This window comes from Phyllostomus discolor, chromosome 1 (assembly GCF_004126475.2).
Source record: "Phyllostomus discolor isolate MPI-MPIP mPhyDis1 chromosome 1, mPhyDis1.pri.v3, whole genome shotgun sequence".
NCBI lineage: Eukaryota > Metazoa > Chordata > Mammalia > Chiroptera > Phyllostomidae > Phyllostomus > Phyllostomus discolor.
The window spans coordinates 186,904,809-186,923,603 of NC_040903.2; the positions used below are offsets into that span (position 1 = coordinate 186,904,809).

The 18,795-nt window shown below is 46.9% G+C and overlaps 1 protein-coding gene across 1 annotated transcript in view; it reads left to right on the plus strand.

Annotated features, from left to right (window-relative positions):
* Positions 1 to 18,552, plus strand: part of PRKCH (protein kinase C eta) — a 203,140-nt gene extending 184,588 nt beyond the window's left edge. Inside the window, 2 exon segments of the mRNA XM_028506724.2 lie at positions 15,720 to 15,863; positions 17,285 to 18,552. Coding sequence (XP_028362525.1) covers positions 15,720 to 15,863; positions 17,285 to 17,434 — 294 coding nt within the window. The 3' untranslated portion in view covers positions 17,435 to 18,552.
* Positions 18,553 to 18,795: the final 243 nt, after the last annotated feature.

Below are 18,795 nucleotides of genomic sequence, written 5' to 3' on the forward strand. Positions count from 1 at the left end.
TCAATAAGGTCGGATATAATGTTTATAATATAATGTTACAGCATTATTTAAAGATTCTGCATTTGAATAATTCGGTAATACCAGAAATAATTATTATTCTATTGACCTGAGATGAGTCTGTGACCCTGGAAGAAGAAACTGGTATATTAGTAAACTAGGATCCCTGTTTAATTCAATTCAGCAAATACTCATCAGATGCCTTCCCTTGGCCTGGCCTGTGCTTTGTGCTGGGAACGCCAAAGGTGAAGAAACGTGGCCTCTGATGTTGCCCACAGTCCGGTAGGAAGGGGAGAGTGTAAATAAATACTTAGCTCACCGCCAAGGAGAAATAATCAGAGCTGTCTCTGGAGGCAGAGACAGGGAAGGTGACCCAAGGGGTGACACAAGGACAAGACAGGAAGTGGCACTTAGGCTGGGTGTTGGGGAACAAACAAGGGTTCAGTAGGGTACAAGGGCCCAGAGGCAGGAAGTTCTGTGTATGGTCACAGACTGGCAGTGACAAGCTCCGTACCCCTGGAGTGTTAGGTGCAGGGAGGGGGCAGTAAGAGAAGGGCATAGGACATGTGAACTCTGAGGGCTCTGGGAGACATACAGGAACTGTATACTCCTTGCCATTGATCACATGGGTCTGGAACTCAGGAGAGGCTGGAGCTGATCACGCTAGCGTGTAGTGAGAATATGGGAGCAGATATTGTCTGGGGGAGAGGGCATGAGAACGAGGGGACAGAGGATGGGGCCTAGGACACAGCAGTGTTTAAGGGGAGGCAACGGAAGAGGGTTCAGTGAGAAGGTTAGGAAGGACTGGCTTCCGGTTGTGTGAACATCCACACCTGCAGTGTGTCCGCAGTTTACTTCTGGTGAAACAGGCTGGCGGTTTTGCAGCATGACCGACCCCTGCACTGACGCCTGCAGTGACTCTTGAGTAGCGCTGGCTAGGACTGAGGGGTCTCAGTCCAGGTCACTAAGGGCTTGCAGGCTCTGTCTGTGCTGCGGATCAGGTGAGTTAAGGACTCTGAACAAGATTTAATTTTCTTGTACAGTTCCAGATCAAGGAGGGCCCACCACTTTCTTTAAAAATACAGGCCTCGGGCTTTTTTCTGGGATTCTGTGAGCTTGGTGACTTCCAGAGTTTCTAAAGTTGAAAGTTGACTCCATTCAGTGGTGTCTCACATAGTCCTAAAAGCTGTCAGGGCGTCCTGTTGCTAAGTTTTGGATTGTAATCACTCACCTTTACCCTTAATTTCATTGAACTTGGTGACTATTAGAAACACAAACACAGAATTTCAGAGACAGCAGAGCCTTAAAACATTGGGTCCACACCCCTAGGTGGTGGGTGAAGCTGAGGCCTGGAGAGTGACCGGGGGCACGTGGCAGCATGGAGAGCGCACTGACATGAGAGTCGAGAGGCCTCACTCTGCTCCCGCCACTGCTTCCCGGTCTCTCCCTCTGCGAGGCGGGAGGATGGCGCCTGCAGGGCCCACTTCCAATGGGGTGGTGCACGTGAAAGCATTTTCGGAGTGGCCCGCACCGTGCAGGAGTAAGTCACTAATGTTGTTGAGTCATGACTAGTAAATTCACAACGTGCTGAGAGGTGTCATTATCTTCCTCCTCTCCTTGAAGAATTCGCCAACATCATCAAGATCATTAAGTGCTAAATTGTACACGAGGCTGGGTTAGATTTGTATCCTGGAGAGAACTGGATTTGTGTTTTCCCGGGAGCTCTCTATCTAAACCAAAGACACTCATGTGGTGTGTAGTCAAATAGGTATTGATCCTCCTGTTCATCGAACAGAAACCTATTCATGCATAGCAGCCCAAGATGGCTGTGCTCACGTGCTGTGTGAGGGGCTGGGGGTGCAGAGATGAGCCACACAGACATCATCCCTGTCCTCATGGAATTTACAGTCCAGTTTGGGGTGGGAAGACATGTTTAAAAAAGAAATTCTACAAATAACTGTATATATACTTACAATGCAATAATAAAAAAGGCCTCTAGGCCATCACGGGAGGCCAAGCTGGGGAGATGACCTTTCAGCTGAGAACAGAGGCTGCAGAGGAGTTAGTCAGGCGTACAAGTGTGCGGCGGTCTTGAGGAAGGAGAAGCCCTTCGGAGTACGTCTGTGGCTGACCTGTAACCAGCACACATGTGGGGCAATGGTGAGGGTGGGACACGAGGACTCAAAGGATACCAGAGACCATGTGAAGGAATGTGGCCTTTACCTGAAGTGCCAACATGTGTCATTGAGAGATTGCAAACAAGCATGAGTGACTAAACTGGCCTTTCATAGTTCAAAGGCCACTCTGGATCCAATAGACTGAAGTAGTCACAGATGAAATACCTGGGATTTTTCCGAAATAGTCCAGAGGTGGCAGGGAGGAACAGATTAAACATGACTGGGCATGTGTTGGTAATTGTCAAGGCTGGGTGATGGGCACGTACTAACGTGTGTTTGAAAATGTCCATAAATGGTGAATTTTTTAAAGTGAGCATAGGAATCAAAGTGTGCATACATGTGCACATGTGTAGACTGTGTAGGACCATGAACATCGCCTTCATGAATGAAATGAGATGGTTTAACAATGCAAATCTATACAAAGAGGAAAAATGATGTGAGCCACGAGTCTAGCTACATCATTTTTTAAGTTTCATTTTGAATTTATTGTGAAGTATTTCAGTAACAATGGGTCCGGCCACATCTTTGATTCCCAGAGAGAGTCTCCAGGCCCTGGCCTGGGCGTCTCTGTCACCCTGGTCATTTTTATGCTGCAGACAAAATTAATCAGTGCTTTCAGCATACTTATTTTTTTTTACCATCCATGAACAGTCTCCATACCTTCTCAAGAAATGTCCCTTCAACCCCCAAGTTGAGTATCTAAGTGTACCCCAAAGAAGGATTTTTAACGAATAAATGGGAACAGAGAAGGAGAGCTCTCGCTGGTGCACTCGGCCGCAAGCTGCTGCCCTGGCGACCCTGTGTGATTTCTCTCTGCTGGGCCGGGTCTGCCTTCCCCACTGAGAGGTGGGAGGGCCAAGGTCTCCCTGCCTGCTCTCCATGTCCGCTCTCACCGCCACCTCTCTGTGACGGGTCACCCCGATTGGCTTCCTGAAATTCCCTGATCTTTTCTTTGGAACATGAGGACAGGGGTGAAATTGGTGTCTGCTGAGTATTTTGCATGGCCTTTTATATTTTTCCTTAAAAAAACAAAATGCTTTCTGAATTCCTCCCTACCTTTTTAAATGGAAAGTATCATTCCATATCTGTAGGAACTATTTGGATAACCATTTATAGTAAATAACACACCATAGAGATATAAAGGCTTCAGAGCCTTGCAGGGTATGACAGTGCCAGTGAGTGCCATGAATTCAGGGTGAGGGTGCTCTTGCCCAGCATTCCACAGAGAGTGGTGGGGCAGGAGGGGCATCAGTGTCTTGTCCAGCGTGACTCCTAACCCAATATGACTTCCTTACCCTGGCCCTGACCACCATCAGGTCTGCTGCCACCCCACAATAGTGAACTTTTGGGTTCTTTGGGCATGGATGTCCAAACATTTCACCCAGACATGGACAAGGGGCAGGCACTTGCCTCTGAGACCACTCTCTGGGGGACACAGAGGCAGGAGGAGCAGTGCACACAGTTTTCAGCCCAGGACTTCTACTTGAAAAAATTCTTCAGCTCATTAACCAGTGAGCTTACAACTAAACATAACGACAGTATGGCGTCCCAAAAATGCAATAGACTACTTTACTTGCTTACCCTTTTGTCTCTCATTTCTCATCTTCCCTTTAAACATATAATACATGTTAAATGCTCATGTGTGCATGCTCTGAAAGCAAACAGTTCCCACGCCCCCTTACAGAATAGATTATAAAAGCCCACAACACCCACAGAAATTAACACAGAAAAGGTATATACACTGTGTAAAGAACAGATATAAGGCTTCCCAGATTTCTGACCTTAAAGATGATATTTTTATGGTGTTTTACTTGGTTTTGGAATAAATGATTCCTATTGACTGAGTTTCCTAAACTGGCACCAAATCATCCCAAAGTACTAATGATCATGACAGAAGAAAATGTATAGTTTTCTTAGAGCTTCTGTGGTTGCACTGAAAATGTATAGTTTTCTTAGAGCTTCTGTGGTTGCACTGTGTTTTGCCTACAGCAAGCTTAGGAGGGCGAGGGCCACCGAGGTAAGTGTTCCTTTTTTGCTAAATCATCTCCTGGAAAAAATCATGAGGCTCAGCGCTGACTCAGGTGAAGCTAATGCCCTTGCTTCTGAGCTCACACAGGTGGCCAGGTTGGTGAAAGGAGTTTGGTATGTTCTCCTGAGTCACCTTTGTCAGTTCGGCAGGCATTGTAAACTTAGCATCAGAAGGAGATTATAGAGTGCTTTTGTTCCTAAGCTTTATAGAAATTAAAGTGTGTGTGTGTACGTGTGTGGGTTTATCTGTCATTACACATACCAGATTTCATCATCTGTGCATTGTCTACAGGAGTTCTGTTTGCCTCTGTGAACACAGAGGGAACCCCAAAGATCTTTTTGCCACAGCTGTCCTACACCTGTCACCAGGCAGTTGATCAGAGCAGTGTTGAGTTTGAGCCTCTCTATTTCCTGCTCCCCTCCTGGTAGAGGCTGGAATGCTCAAGGGAGCAACCGCAGTAGTCAGCCAGGAGGAGGTGGACGAAGTGGGGGGAAAACTGGGACTGGAGTAATGCATAGAATCCAACTGTGGACTATGAGAGCTGACTTTTCAAACACTGTTTTGGGGAGAATCTGAAAGAAAGTTACTGTAAGATCCTTAAACAAGAGGGGTGGTATAATATTGGACTTCTGGTCAAGATGGCAGAGTAGGTAAAGGCTGTGCTTACCTCTTCCCACAACCACATCAAAATTACAATTAAGTTATAGAACACACATCACAAAGAGCCACCCGAGGACTAGCTGAACAGAAGTCCTAGAACTAAGAATATAAAGAAGAAGCGACAGTGCAACTGGCAGGAGGAACAGAGATGCAGGGCAGGCAGGCCCCACACTCCCGGTGTGGCAGTCAAGAACTGGGAGGGTCATCTAGGCTGTGGAGGTCCCCCCTGAGGAGCGAGGGGTCCCAGCACCACACCAGTCTCCCCAGCCTGGGGCAACAGTGGTGGGAAGAGGAATCCACATAACATCCAGCTGGAGAAACCAGTGGGGATTGTGTCCGAGTGAGACGGAGGCTTCTGGAGTTCCAGGCATTCCTTTTTGTTTTCTTAAATAAACATTTATTGGGCCGATGATGATAACATTTTTATTTTTTTTTAAGATTTTATCTATTTTTAGGAAGAGGGGAAGGGAGGGAGAAAGAGAGGGAAACATCGATGTACAAGAGAAACAATCAGTGGCCTCTTGCAAGCCCCCAGCTGGGGACCTGGCCCACACCCCAGGCATGTGTCCTGGGAATCAAACCAGTGGCCTTTCAGCTCACAGGCAGGTGCTCAGTCCACTGAGCCACACCAACAAGGACCTAGGCATTCCTTCTGAGGGACTTATTCACCAAGTTACTGGGTTGTCCAAAAAGTTCATTTAATTTGTTTCTGTAAGGTGGCTCTAGTAGTGCTTAGTTGTCTTTAACTTCATTCAAAACAATTTTGTCAGATTATATTGTGACAGCTGTCATATCGGCGTGCATTTTTTAAAAAACCTTATCAAAATTGGTGGATTTGTATGTAGCCATTTAATATGGAAGATGGAAGAAGGTATGCAACATTTTCTGAGTACTGTGCTTTATTATTTCAAGAAAGGTAAAAATTCAACTGCAACGACAACAAAAAAGTTTTGTACGGTGTATGGAGAAGGTTCTGTGACTGATCAAATGCGTCAAAAGTTGTTTGCAAAGTTTCTTGGTACTATTGGCATTTTGGCCAAATAATTCTTTGCTGTGGGGCTGTCTTATGCATTGGAAGATGTTTAGCAGCACCCCTGGCCTCTCCCCACTAGAAGCCAAAAGCAGGAGATAGCTGACATACTCAAAATATCCAAATCAATAAAGTTATTGGTAAAAATGAAAAACGTCTTTCATTTTAAGAAAAAACTGAATGGACTTTTTGGCCAATCCAATACTTTCCCTGAACTCCAGCCCAGGGGCAGCAGATCAAAAAGTGCGAGAGACACAGAGGGAGAAACGGAACTGACTAGTGCCAGGACAGCTCTCTCCCAGGACGGAAACCCTGGCAGGCACTGTTGTTTCTTTGCTGAGTCCTCCCCCACTCGTACAGCAGGTGCAGTTGGTTGCCAAATCTCTGATCTCCATTAACCTGGCTAATGAGTTCACCACACTGATTCCCTGAGACCCTCCCCCACACAACTCACACATCTGCCTAAGCCATCTCCAGTGGCTTTTCCTCACAGGCAGGCTGCCCCGGTTCACACTGCAGACTTTCCTAAAATCTCTCAAACCCCAGAAAAGCAGTAGCTGGCCTCAGTGTGCCTTGTATCTCTTGCTAAGAAGCCCCAAGCCTGGTACAATGCAAACTGAGACTAGTACCCACTCATAACTCCTACTAGGTAGCCCCAAACCTGCCATAAGCTGTGGCCAGTGTTGGTTTGGAAAATTAACTTCAACGAAGTGGCCACGAGCCTGGCACAAATAATGGCTGGACTTAGTTCACATGATGGTACCCCCCGAAGGGTCCCAAGCCTGGCACTAGTAGTAGCCAGCCTCAATTCACAACAGAGGCTTTTGCAAGCACCTTGAAGCCCAGAACAAGCAGAAACAAACCACATATCACTATGTACCTCCTATCAGGTGGCCTTAAGCCAGGCACAAACAGTGGCTGACCTTGGCCTACCCTGGAACCTTTTCTAAGAGGTTCTAGAACCAACATACCTGGTGGCCAGCTTCAAACCACACCAGAGTACCATCCAACCAGTTCCACAAACGACACCCCTGAAGGGCAGACTTATCTGGCGCCAAAGCCCTGCTAAAGTGACTCATGCACCATGGGGTTAGCCCCCACACACAACTGACCGTTGGAGTCATGGCCAGTCCTCACAGCCAGTCAGCCTGAGGGTCAGTCCTTCCCACTAACATCAAACAGCAGTCAAGGCTCAATACAACAGCTGGGTACACCAACCCACACAAAGGACACCCAGCTCAGGTCACCTGGGAGACTGTGCCACTGAACCTCACAGGACACCTACTACATAAGGCCACACTGTTAAGGAGATGTAGCAAATTTAATATACAGAAACAAACACAGGGAGTCAGCCGAAATGAGACAAACATGTCCCAAATGAAAGAACGGGACAAAAATTCCAGAAAGTGAACTAAATAAAATGGAGACAAGCCATCTACCAGCTACAGAGTTCAAAACACAGGTTATATGGATGAGCAATGAACTTAAGGGAATAACAGATAAACTCAATGAGAACCTCAGCAAAAAGATAGAAACCATAAAATAGAACCAGTTAGAAATGAAGACTACAATAACTGAAATACAGACTACATTAGAGGAAATCAACAGACATTAGATGAAGCAGAGGGTGGAATCAGCAACCTGGAAGACACGCTGGTGGAAAACACCCAATCAGAACAGCAAACAGAAAAAAGAAAAAAAAAAGATAGTTTAAGGGACCTCTGGGATAACATCAAGCATAGCAACACTCACATTCTGGGGATACCAGGAGGAGGAGAGAGAGCAAGGGATTGAAAACCTATTTAAGAAATAACTGAAAACTTCCTTCACCTGGTTAAAGCAATGACATATAAGTTCAGAAAGTACAGAGTCCCAAACAAGATGAACCTGAAAAGGTGCATACCAAAACACAACATAATTAAAAGACTGAGAGTTAAAGACAGAGCAAAACTTAAAACTAGCAAGAAAAAAAAGCAGTTACCTACAAGGGAAGTCCCTTAAATAAGACTGTCGGCTGACTTTTCAACAGAATCCGTAAAGGCCAGAGAGGAGTGGCGTGCAATACTCAAAGTGATGAAAAGCAAAGACCTGCAGCCAAGGTTAATCTGCCCAGCAAGGCTATCATGTAGAATATAAGGAGAGATAAAGAACTTCCAAGACAAGAAAAAGCTAAAGGAATTCATCACCATTAAACCAGTATGACAAGACATGTTAAAGGGACTTCTTTACATAGAAAAGATTAAAAATATGAATAAGAAATTATGGGGGAGATGCTCACTGACAAAAGCAATCACTTAATAAAAGCAGTGGATCAGCCAACTGTAGAGCTAGTGCAAAGATTAAAAGGCAACAGTAGGAAGATAATGTGTGAACACAACAGTAAATTAAGGGATGCACACAAACACACACAAAAGTACAAAATGACAACATAAATGGGGGGTTAAGTAGAAATGGAAGTGATTTTACAATATGTTCAAAGTTAAGCAACGGTCAACTTAAAATAGACTGCTATAAACAGTTTGATATATATGAAGCACACGGTAACCACAAACCAAAAATCTATAAGAATTTATACAAGAAATAAAGAGGAAGGAATCCAGACACAGTAGTACAGAAAGTCATCAAGAGACAAGAGCAAGATAATAAGAAATGAACAGAGAACACAAAAACAAATCAAAACAATAGCAATAACTACATACCTATAAATAATTCCTTTAAATGTAAGTAGATTAAATGTTGCAATACAAAGACAAATGGATAAAGAAGATACATTACATACATGCAATGGAATGTCACTCAGCCATAAAAAAGAATGAAATCTTGCCATTTGTGACAACATGGATGGATCAGGTATTATGCTAAGTGAAATATGTCAGAGAAAGACAAATACCATATGATTTCACTTGTATGTGGAACTTATAAAACAGTAATAAACTCAGAAGAAATTGATGGTTAACAGATGGGAGGTACATTGGGGGCTGGATGAAAAAGGTGAAGGGATTGAGAAGTTCAAGTTGTCAGTCACAAAATAGTCATGGGGATGTGGAGTATGGCATAAGGAACATGGTGAATAATATGGATAGGCAAACATAGGCTTACAGTTATTTGTATGGAAAATATTACAATAACGAATAAATAATAGCACAAGGATAAACCGTTTTGTGTGCTCCCAACTCTCAGCCTTCCTGTGCCCGGCCTTGCACTGCAGCCGCTGTGCACATTGTTGGGCGGACACTAGACTTGTCGGACAGTCGCTTTGTAAGGATGTATAAATGTCCAATTGCAATGTTGGATACCTGAAACTGATAGTATTTATTGTATGTCAGCCATAATTGAAAAATAAAAAGTAAATAAAAACACCATCCTTTTCCTACTCCAACAGCGGCTCCCTGCCCAGACCAGCCGCATCTGGACCCTGCGCGCTCCGAGAGCAGTAGGGCGCTCTGCCATAGCTGTTGGCCGAGGGTGTTCCACACAGGCCCCGTCTGAACAAGCTGGAGCAACGCTCCTGCTCTTGCTCCTCCACTAGTCCACAGCAACACTGTTCCGTGTGCTAACCTGTCCTTGGGAAGATTGCAGTCTCTTTCCTCAGAGCTATTTTAAAAATCCATTATGTGTCCCTCCCTCCCCACGCTCTATCCGGCCCCCAGGGGTTTGCTGTCAGCCTCACCTTAGGTTGACACGTGTGTCTCTGCCTTCCCCTGTGGAAAAGTGACTTACCAGCACCAAGCCAAAGCCCTGGTGTGTCTCCTCCCATGCTATCAGCTAACTCACGTGCCTACCCTTGTCCCTCTTACCACAGCTCCAGGCTGGTGGTGCTGCTGGCACGGGTCATTCTTGTGTCTGTGCATGAAGGGGGGTGAAAGGAAAAGTTTGGTAACTGATCTTCCTAACTAGGTCAGACTACCTGCGATGGTGGCAAAAGACAGGCACGTGTGGCTGCAACATGCACACACAAGCACACGCTTGGTCAGCCTCGTGTTGCACGCCATGTTGAGGCTGGCCATCACAGTTGCGAATGGTACTCTGCTCTGTGTCCTGTGCCCTTTCTCAGCTGTCCTTCCCCAGAACTCTCTGAAGAGCCACACAATGCCTTCTGCCCGTTTTGGAGCGTCCCCGGGAATATTGATGGGAATGTCCTGTGGCACAGTTCCCTTCCTTCCTGGCTCGCTAACTCTCTCTGCTCTTTTGTCTGAAATTGAATGAAAGGAAAAGGTCATTTTGTTTGCCCAACAGCCAAGCCCAACAATTAGATAGAAAATACAGTGTGTTCTCCATCCTGGAAGAAAATCTTATTAGACTGATTGCTGTATTTACATAACTAGTCCTATTCCTCTGCAATCAAACAGATTTTGAAAGAGGAAAAAACACTTTTAGCCATTGCCTACATTTTAGAGAGTTTCAAAGCAGACTTGCATCTGTTACCTCCATACATTATATTGCACAGGGTTAGTTTACACTCTGTCCTGTGGGACATCCAACAACTCCAAACCAGGGCCTCGTCACAGGCAGCAGAGCCCCCAGGACACGGGCGTGCTGCGCCTGGCACCCGATTTGCAAAGACGCCGCTGCCCTGCAGGCTTCCTCCCACATTCGTGACCTCCCTTCTGTCGTTAAAGCGGATACAACTGCACATTGAGACCTATTCATCTCCTTGTTTTAAGATTGTCTTTAGAAACCTGTACTTTCAGAAAAATGGTTTTCCAGAGACCATGACTACCCCCCGGCCGTTAGAGCCCAGGGCTGTGAAAGCAGAAACAGGCCTCGTTCTGTCTCTACTGGCTGCACAGTGGAGGAGCAGGGAGAGCCAGGTGAGACTGAGGTCAAGGCCAACCTCAGGTTTTAGTCTCTCAGGCCCTGCTCCTGCCTTTGGGTAGAACAGGATGGACTTACTACTGACTTAATAAGATGCCTACAGATATGAACATCTAACAAGCGCTTCTTGTGATACAGGCATTTTACACTGGTTATCTCGTTTTCTTGTCACAGCAACCTTCTGAAGTACAGAAAAGTCTCCCTTTTATAGTTGGGGAGCCTGGGGCCCAGAGAAGTTAAGAAACTTATACAAGGTCACACAGCTCATCAGCAACAGAATGGAAACAGAGACACAGGTCGTGGGACTGCAGAGCCTCACCGGCTGACCTCGGCACCCTCCCGATCAGAGGGGCCCCTATCTTTCCTAGTTTATGGTAGGCTTCCCAGGACATTCTTGTATAAACCTGCCCTAAAGCCCACATTGAGCTGTAGAACTTCCTTCGGGAAGGCCCGTGACTAGAGGAGCTGTCAGGCTCCTCATTCTCAGGCCAGGTGTGCCTCTGGTTCCTGCGGTAGCCTCTGGTTAAATTCCACCTGAAGGAGGAGGGCCGAGGGGCCGGCCCCAGAGGGGGAATGTGAAATGGGTCCCCACATTCTTAATCCCTCTCCTCCCTCTGCTCTGCAGGCAGCTTAAGACTTACACTCCCGGTGGAATCACATTTTCCACCCTGGCCTCCTCACTCTTTGCAGCTTGTAAAATGCTCACTGACCCTAGAAAACACTCTGCCTCCTTCAGTAAATGTGACCAGAATCTTTCATGAGGTCACTTTATTTTCCTCCTTGGCTGACTTTCTCCTTTGGACCACAGTCAGGAAGGTCAGCTGAGGTGAGGCAAATTTTAAGCGTGACCTTAGACACAGACAAGTGATTGCTCAAACATTGTTAACTTGCTTGGCATTTAGGTCCCATCAGGGACACAAGCAAATAAAGTTTTCTGTAAAAGGTGTATGTCATCACCCTTCATGGTGGCAGCGGCAGGAAGGGGTGTTGAGGCGGAGTCCTGGGCCTGGCCTGGGGCGGCGGGCTCCCCGCTCCCCAACCCTGCACTGTGTCCTGAGGAAGACTTCGGGGGACTCATGGTGCCCGTCCTCTGAAGTCCCCACCCGTGCATCTTTGGAAGGGGGACAGTCGGAGCAGGGCTACAACCCCCTCCTCGACATGGTCCTTGTCCTGGTGTCTGCTTCAGGGTCCTCAGTCTCCTCTTGCTTCTTCAGGAGCCCCTCCTGCTGCCGCCCTGGCTTTCCTGTCTCTCCACGCCAGGGCTCAGGAGCCACACAAAGTCAGTGAGTAAGGCCAGCCGGCTGCGGTGGGACATGTGGCCGACCAGGGCTCAACTGTCCCCTCCAAAGAGGACGCCTCTCTTCAGTTCCAGGCCATTTTTATCAAGAAGAAATAGAGGTCTCAGTGTTCCAGAATATCCCCTTTTCCAAGAGAAATTGGAAAATTTGACTTTTATGTGATGAGACATTTCCTAGTTTTTAAATGTTTGGCAAGTAATTAAAAGTATTTTAAAACACACTCTACAGGCCAAACACTATGTCTGAGGCCTCGGGCCGGTCTCAGTTTTAGCCTCCCTCTCCCTCTCTGTAATCTTGCCTGCCCTTCCAGTTTTAGCTCCTCTTGCTCTCTCGTCAGGTGTTGACATCTCAGAGTTAGAGCCCCAACCCTGGGCCGCACCCCAGAGTTGCACAGCCAGTCGTCTCCATGTGGATGTATGTGCCCCTGCAACCCAAAGCTGAGCTCATCAGCCTCCCAAATCTGCACCCCATAGGTCCTAAGAAATGTGAGAGGTCTTTGTTTTGTTTCTCTGACAAAATACTGTTACTACTGCTACCGCCTCCATTAATATTAATACTACCCACCGTAGTTAATCTGTTGCTCCTCTCGTTACCTATTTCTGTTACCCAACACCACCGCTCTGTCAGCCGGCCCATAAGGACAGCCCCTGTGACCTTGAACTCCCTCTTTCCCCCTTCACCCAGCTCCCTGCCACGTGGATTGTGTTTATTCTTCTTCCACGGGCCCTGGAGGCCTTGCTCCCAACTTTTCCTTCCCACGAACCAGACACCAGAAGCCATCCTGTCTTCTCAGATTTTGTCTCAACCTCCTCAGCCGTTCACCCTGCACCAATGCCCGACCTCTCCACTCGGGCCATATTCATCACCCTGGGCGAGAGTCATTTCCTAATCACAGTCACCTCTTCATACACTTGACGAATCCTACAGGCTGCCCCCTGGTTCCTCAACCATCCCCGTGTGCCGACCACACTAGGCTGCATGCTTCTCTGCCAGCACAGCAGGCTTCTGCAGCCACCTGTGCACCTGCGCTGTGTTAGGCATGAAAGAGGAAGGCAGTGGTGGCTGTGTTCGTTCTGTTCACCCGCCTCATCTCGGTCTGGTGCCACCTCTCCCGTGAGGCCACTGCTTGCCTTCTCAGCACCAGTGCTGTTCACCGAGTCCCTCTTCAAAGCTCACCCAGTACCTTGCTCTCCCCCTTTCATCCAGCTGGGTGTTGGGGATGAAGTGTGCTTGCCTCTGCTCCTTCTCTTGATCAACTCCTTCATCCTTGTACCACCCCCTCTGTCCTTGTCATCCCTGTGTCTACACGAGGCCTCATGCACTGCCCTGCCTACAGTGAACATTTGTAAACTTCTGTAGGTTGAACCGAATTAAATTTTAAGTGGAGGATGGCTGTATCTAAGGGCTTACAACAAGATATTAAAAGTCAAAACAGTAGTGCTTTCTTACTCAAAAGGATTTATCAGAACCAGAAGAGAAAGTTTCGAATTAGTGAAAGGGTTACTCTACCTGCCTCCATTTATAGGGATGCCATTTTTAGAGGAGGAGCAGCCAGGATCTGGCTTACTTTTCCTTCGGCAATACCTTTCCCCAGTGTCCCGGGGAAGCTTGGCATTCATGCCGGGCCAGGGAAGAATGGGCCAAGTCTCTGGGACACTGGCGTTTCTGCCACCCTGGCATAGAGAGCTGTGCACTGTTCCCCTTGCCCAGAACAGGTCGTACCCACACATTCACAAGCTATCCTCTGCTAGCATCACTGGCAGGCCTGGGAATTTCCCACAACCCACCTGGATCTGTTCTCCCATCCTTGTATCTTGAGTTTTATGAAGCACAGTATTTTGTTACCATATTTTGCCGTGTATAATGGGCACCCAAGTTTTGTGTGCATTATACACATGAATTATTATACCCATGGTGTGCAATCATTATACCCATGTACAATGTGCATCCTTATTTTCCCCCAAAAAAATTTAGGCAAAAAGTGCACATTATCCATGGCAGAATATGGTAATTAGCTCTTAGAATAGACACTGATCTTCCATTAGGGATTGTATCCCACTGACTTTCCTAAGGAGAGAATCTCCCTATTTCTTCTGCATATATATTTTCCCTTTCCTTTCTGGGTTGGTAATATTAATGCTTCCTGTGTCCAGGGAGAGCACTAGCAACATGAACTCACAGCTCTCACAGGACTGAGTTAGCTATGAGATGCGTGTTTCCTAAACCCACGCTGACCCCTGTACGTGCCTGGCGGGCTCAGTGCTCAGACTGGACCTCAGAGTTCCGCCTCCAGTGCAGCACCACCCGTGGCCTTCCATGCTTGTCACTCGGAGTGGAGGGAGGCATTAAACCCCATCCGTGTCTTCATTTTTGTCATTGGTTCCCGCTGAAGCTTTTCTGCTGTGATGAGGCCCAGCCTGTCAGATTTGCATGGGGCTTCTGCTGCCGCCTCCTTCCTCCGCATGATCATTTTTAGCTGAGGCGACGCTGGAGGCTTCGCAGCTGTGGGCGTCTGGCGTGGCGGGAGAGCCACCCCGGACACCACCTTTTCATGTCTGTGCCTTCCACAGGCTTGCCTTTTTGCTGACTCTAGAAACTGTTCTCCAAAGCAACGTCCATGGACACAGAATTACTTCTGTCCTGTTGTCATAAATCAAACTTAGGAAGGGGTGCTCGGGCGCTGTCATGAGTTGTCATGAAGTTGTTCAAAGATAACTTGATTTAACTTTAAAAACGAAAACAAAACACATTATCCAAGGCAGTTTTCTTTTAAAAATGGGAAATTAAATTAGCTTCAGTGTTTTTGAAATCTAAAATCACATTCTGGCCAGGAAAAGTGAATTAGGCCATAGAGTCCTTGGTCAGGACATGATCAAAACACCTTTTATTGGCCATTTTGTGGAAGTAGATTTAACCCAAAACATCTTAATAGGAGCACCACCCCAAGGAATTTTCCCAGCTGATATAAATACAGAAGAGTGACACGCACACGTTGCTTGAATGTGTTGCAATGCTTGTTTCAGTTTTTGGCCCATGTAGCAAGATTCTTCACCATTAAACATTTCAGAATGGAAGGACAGGGCAGAAGGGAGCATCTTGGGAAAAAAAAAAAAAAAAACAACCTTTCACTTAAAACTATATCTTTGTTGCATGAAGAAAAGTGGCCGACTTTGTTTACCCTAGAGCCAGAACACAGGACGTTTTTCACCCTTGCGGCTTCTTCACAGAGATCTCCCAGACAACGGCTCCCACTCTTCTCCCCGCGGCCTTGTCAGAGAGTGGGACTGCCAGCCGGCCGGCTCGTTGGGTCTCCCAGAAAAACGGCACAGCTGTTCCTAAAAGTAGACCCATTCATGAGATGTAGTCTGTCTACAAGTGCTGAGCTGGAGAAAGGCTCATTATTTTATAAAGAGTTTCCTTTCTTCAAAGAGGAAAGAAAAAGAGTGGTATTTACAGAAAATAAAACTGGATCCTTCAGCTTCATTTTAGTGGCCACATCTGCAGTGGAGGTGGGGAGGCCGTAAAAACATAGGCAACGGCGCTGTAAGGGGTGATTCCTGTTGGCTGTGCTGCCCGTGATGGAGAGTTCAGCTAGCTGAGCAGCGGTTGAAGCCTCCCACAGGCCCCTCTGCCAGCGCTGACGCATACCACCCTGTGATGTACTTGTCGTATATGACCGAATGATTGACACCCTTTCTCCCCCTCTCTCTCAGTTCATGACCAAGAACCCTACCATGCGCTTGGGCAGCCTGACTCAGGGCGGTGAGCACGCCATCTTAAGACATCCTTTCTTTAAGGAAATAGACTGGGCCCAGCTGAACCATCGCCAACTTGAGCCACCTTTCAGACCCCGAATCGTAAGTGTCTAAGACCATCACGGTAGACTTTCCTTGTTCCGAAATGTCATAGTGTTCCGCCACAGTCTGTCGAGCAACGGGATGGTTCCCCGCGGAATAACCAAACCAGAAGTCCAGCCTGACACTCGGCAGGGCAGCCTCACCTCGGGGGAGGCCGGGCTCCTCGCGCCCGAGGCAACACCGCTCTGCATGCCCAGGTCACTTTTCACGAAGTTTCCACTTGCTCGCCTTGGCCACATTCTCCCTTAACCTAAGTTACAGTTTCCTGGTGGCTAAGGAGACTGAAGCTGTCCAGGTTGCTCCAAAAGAGTTTGGCTAACTCAGAAAGTCATCATTTTTAAGCCAATTTCTTTATGTTCCTTAGTCAGGACATCATTCCCAAGTCTCCAGGGAAGTACAGATGGTGTGAAATGCTACTCACCTCTCTAAGCCTCGCTCCTCAGCTTGGAGAGCCTGGGTGTGTAGCAGCTACTACAGCAAAGAGCTCAAGCCAGGACAGCCCAAGTCCCTTCTGACCGGAGAAATCCCGGGAGCACCAGAGAGGTATCTCCCCACGCTGAGTGTGAGAAGGAAGCTCTTCCTTAGCTGTGGGTCAAGAGTTCCACATTTGGGAAGGCAGCAACACTCGGCAAGCAGTAGATCAAGAGTTAGGGGGCTGAGGAGCACGCCCTCAGGTGGGGAGAAAAGTATCAGGGACTCAGGTAAGAAACGTGAGGTCCAGCAGTGGTAGAAATGATCTTCCAGTGTAGCTTATAAAGATGTAAGATGCTAACATTTCCAAACACACACTAGCTTGATCTACAATAGCCTGCCAGGGTGGACACCAGGCACCCAAAGGCAAAGCCACTGCTTCTAATGGGCATCCACCCGCCAGCTTCTCTGGGACAAGCAAAGCTTTGCCGGCTGGGCATAATGAATCTCACAGGTGAGTAAAGTGAGAGGCAGTTTGTTCCCTAAATTCAGTGTTTTCGAGAAGTCGTTCAAGAACAGTCTCGTCAAGCATGGAGACCTAGGTACAAACAGTAAGGGGGGCAAGTGTGAACTCAGCCTCTGTTGACAAATGCGAGCTTGTATGCCTCTCAGTAAGGCCTGCTGAGAAGTGGCGCCTTGGGTGAAACGGGGAGCAAAGGGTGAGCGAGTCGCTGGTTCAGGTGACCAGATTAATTCCTTAGCCTCCCAGCCCCGGGCTGGCCTTACTCAGCAGGATTTTCATGGGGTTAGTGAATTGGTGGTTACCAAATGCCATAATAATACACGATGCAGTAGGTTCACTATAAAATGCTGCTTAATCATAATTGTTATAACTGTAAATAATGCTACAGAGTGAGTGGCAGAGCACTTCTGTGACCACACCGGGCTCAGCCCCATGGAAGGTGAGTGAGTCTCGAGTGCAGAGTCTGACCCTTGTTTCCTTTTGACAGAAATCCCGAGAAGACGTCAGTAATTTTGACCCCGACTTCATAAAAGAAGAGCCTGTTTTAACGCCAATTGATGAGGGACATCTTCCTATGATTAACCAGGATGAGTTTAGAAACTTTTCCTTTGTGTCTCCAGAATTACTACAACCTTAGCCTGATGGGGAACAAGAGGGACGGCATGAGAATCACAAGGGGATCCAGATTTTCCAGGGATTGTCCTTGCGGGGAGCTCCCCAGCATCAGCCTTAGAACAAGAACGTGAACGTCAGGGAGCAGGAGGTGAACTCTGCAGACGGAACTTCAAGACAGCTGTTTCCCGTCCTGAGGGAGCCATGGACAGAGCCGCCACTGACGTGAAATTTCATGGAGAAATATACTGTTGAACCATCAGTTTCCCCAGCTATTTCGGGCTTGGGATATTAAGAGGGACCAAAAGGACAGTTTGGTGTGAAGAATAAACTAGACCCTAGAAAATATTCTGGGGTAAACAGGCTTTTTGCTTCAAGAGACAAACCAAGACTTTGTGTGGACCTGTCTGTGCTCTTCTTTAAGCCAATGAGCTCCTAGTGCCGGCAAGAGGTTGCCAAATGCTAATGAAGAATCTAAGGATAAGGAAATGAACGGCTTTCCAAACAGAAAGCAGTATGCAAAAAATGTATAACCTAAAGCCCAATCTTGAAAGCAGATGTTGGGCACCAAGACAACATTCCAGCTTATTCTCTTACCCGTACCCTGATATTTATTGAGTGCCCAGAGAGATGGCACCTCGAGCTTGCGTGCCCTGTGGCATCGTGTAAACAGATTTGCGTTCACCAAGTTTTCACTGTACTGTTCGTTAGTTTACCCGAATGGTGTTTGCATTGTGAAATGCCTTTCCACATTGTATATGTCACACTTCGTTGTCTGCACTTAATGCTTTCTCAAACAAGGCTTGCTGCCACCAAAGCAACTGTCCACAGGAGCAGCAGGTGATCTAGAGGTGCTGCCTGCTGACGCGTGAAATCTCATCGTGGGGCAACGTGTCATTATTGCTCTGGACTCCTCAGTGAAGAATCGCACGCCACTCACGTCAGTGACCGGACTTATGGCTTACCCATTAGCAGTTTATTTAAATTATATTTTAAGAGGCAGCAATGTTCCATAAGCATTTTAATAATTAGAAACAGTGCTTGTAAACAGGACATTTATTAAAGAAGGACTGTATAATATGTATGCAACCTACTGATTTGCAGAACATTGTCTGGATTGAAATAAAAGCATTTTGTATCAAAAAGGGAAAAAAAAATTATTGTCTAGAAGGGTTTGTCTATTAGGAGAGTAGATACCCAATGAAAACAATAACTTGGAGCAGAATGGATAGAATTTTTGACTTAAAGTGAATCTGAGAGGATTCTGTGCGACCTTTAAATGAACAAGGCCTGTCCCGTGCTGACCACACTCTCCTTCTAAATCATGGTGATGGCTGCTAAGCATGGCTGTAACAGACTAACCCTTGAACTCTCCATAGTAGGTAT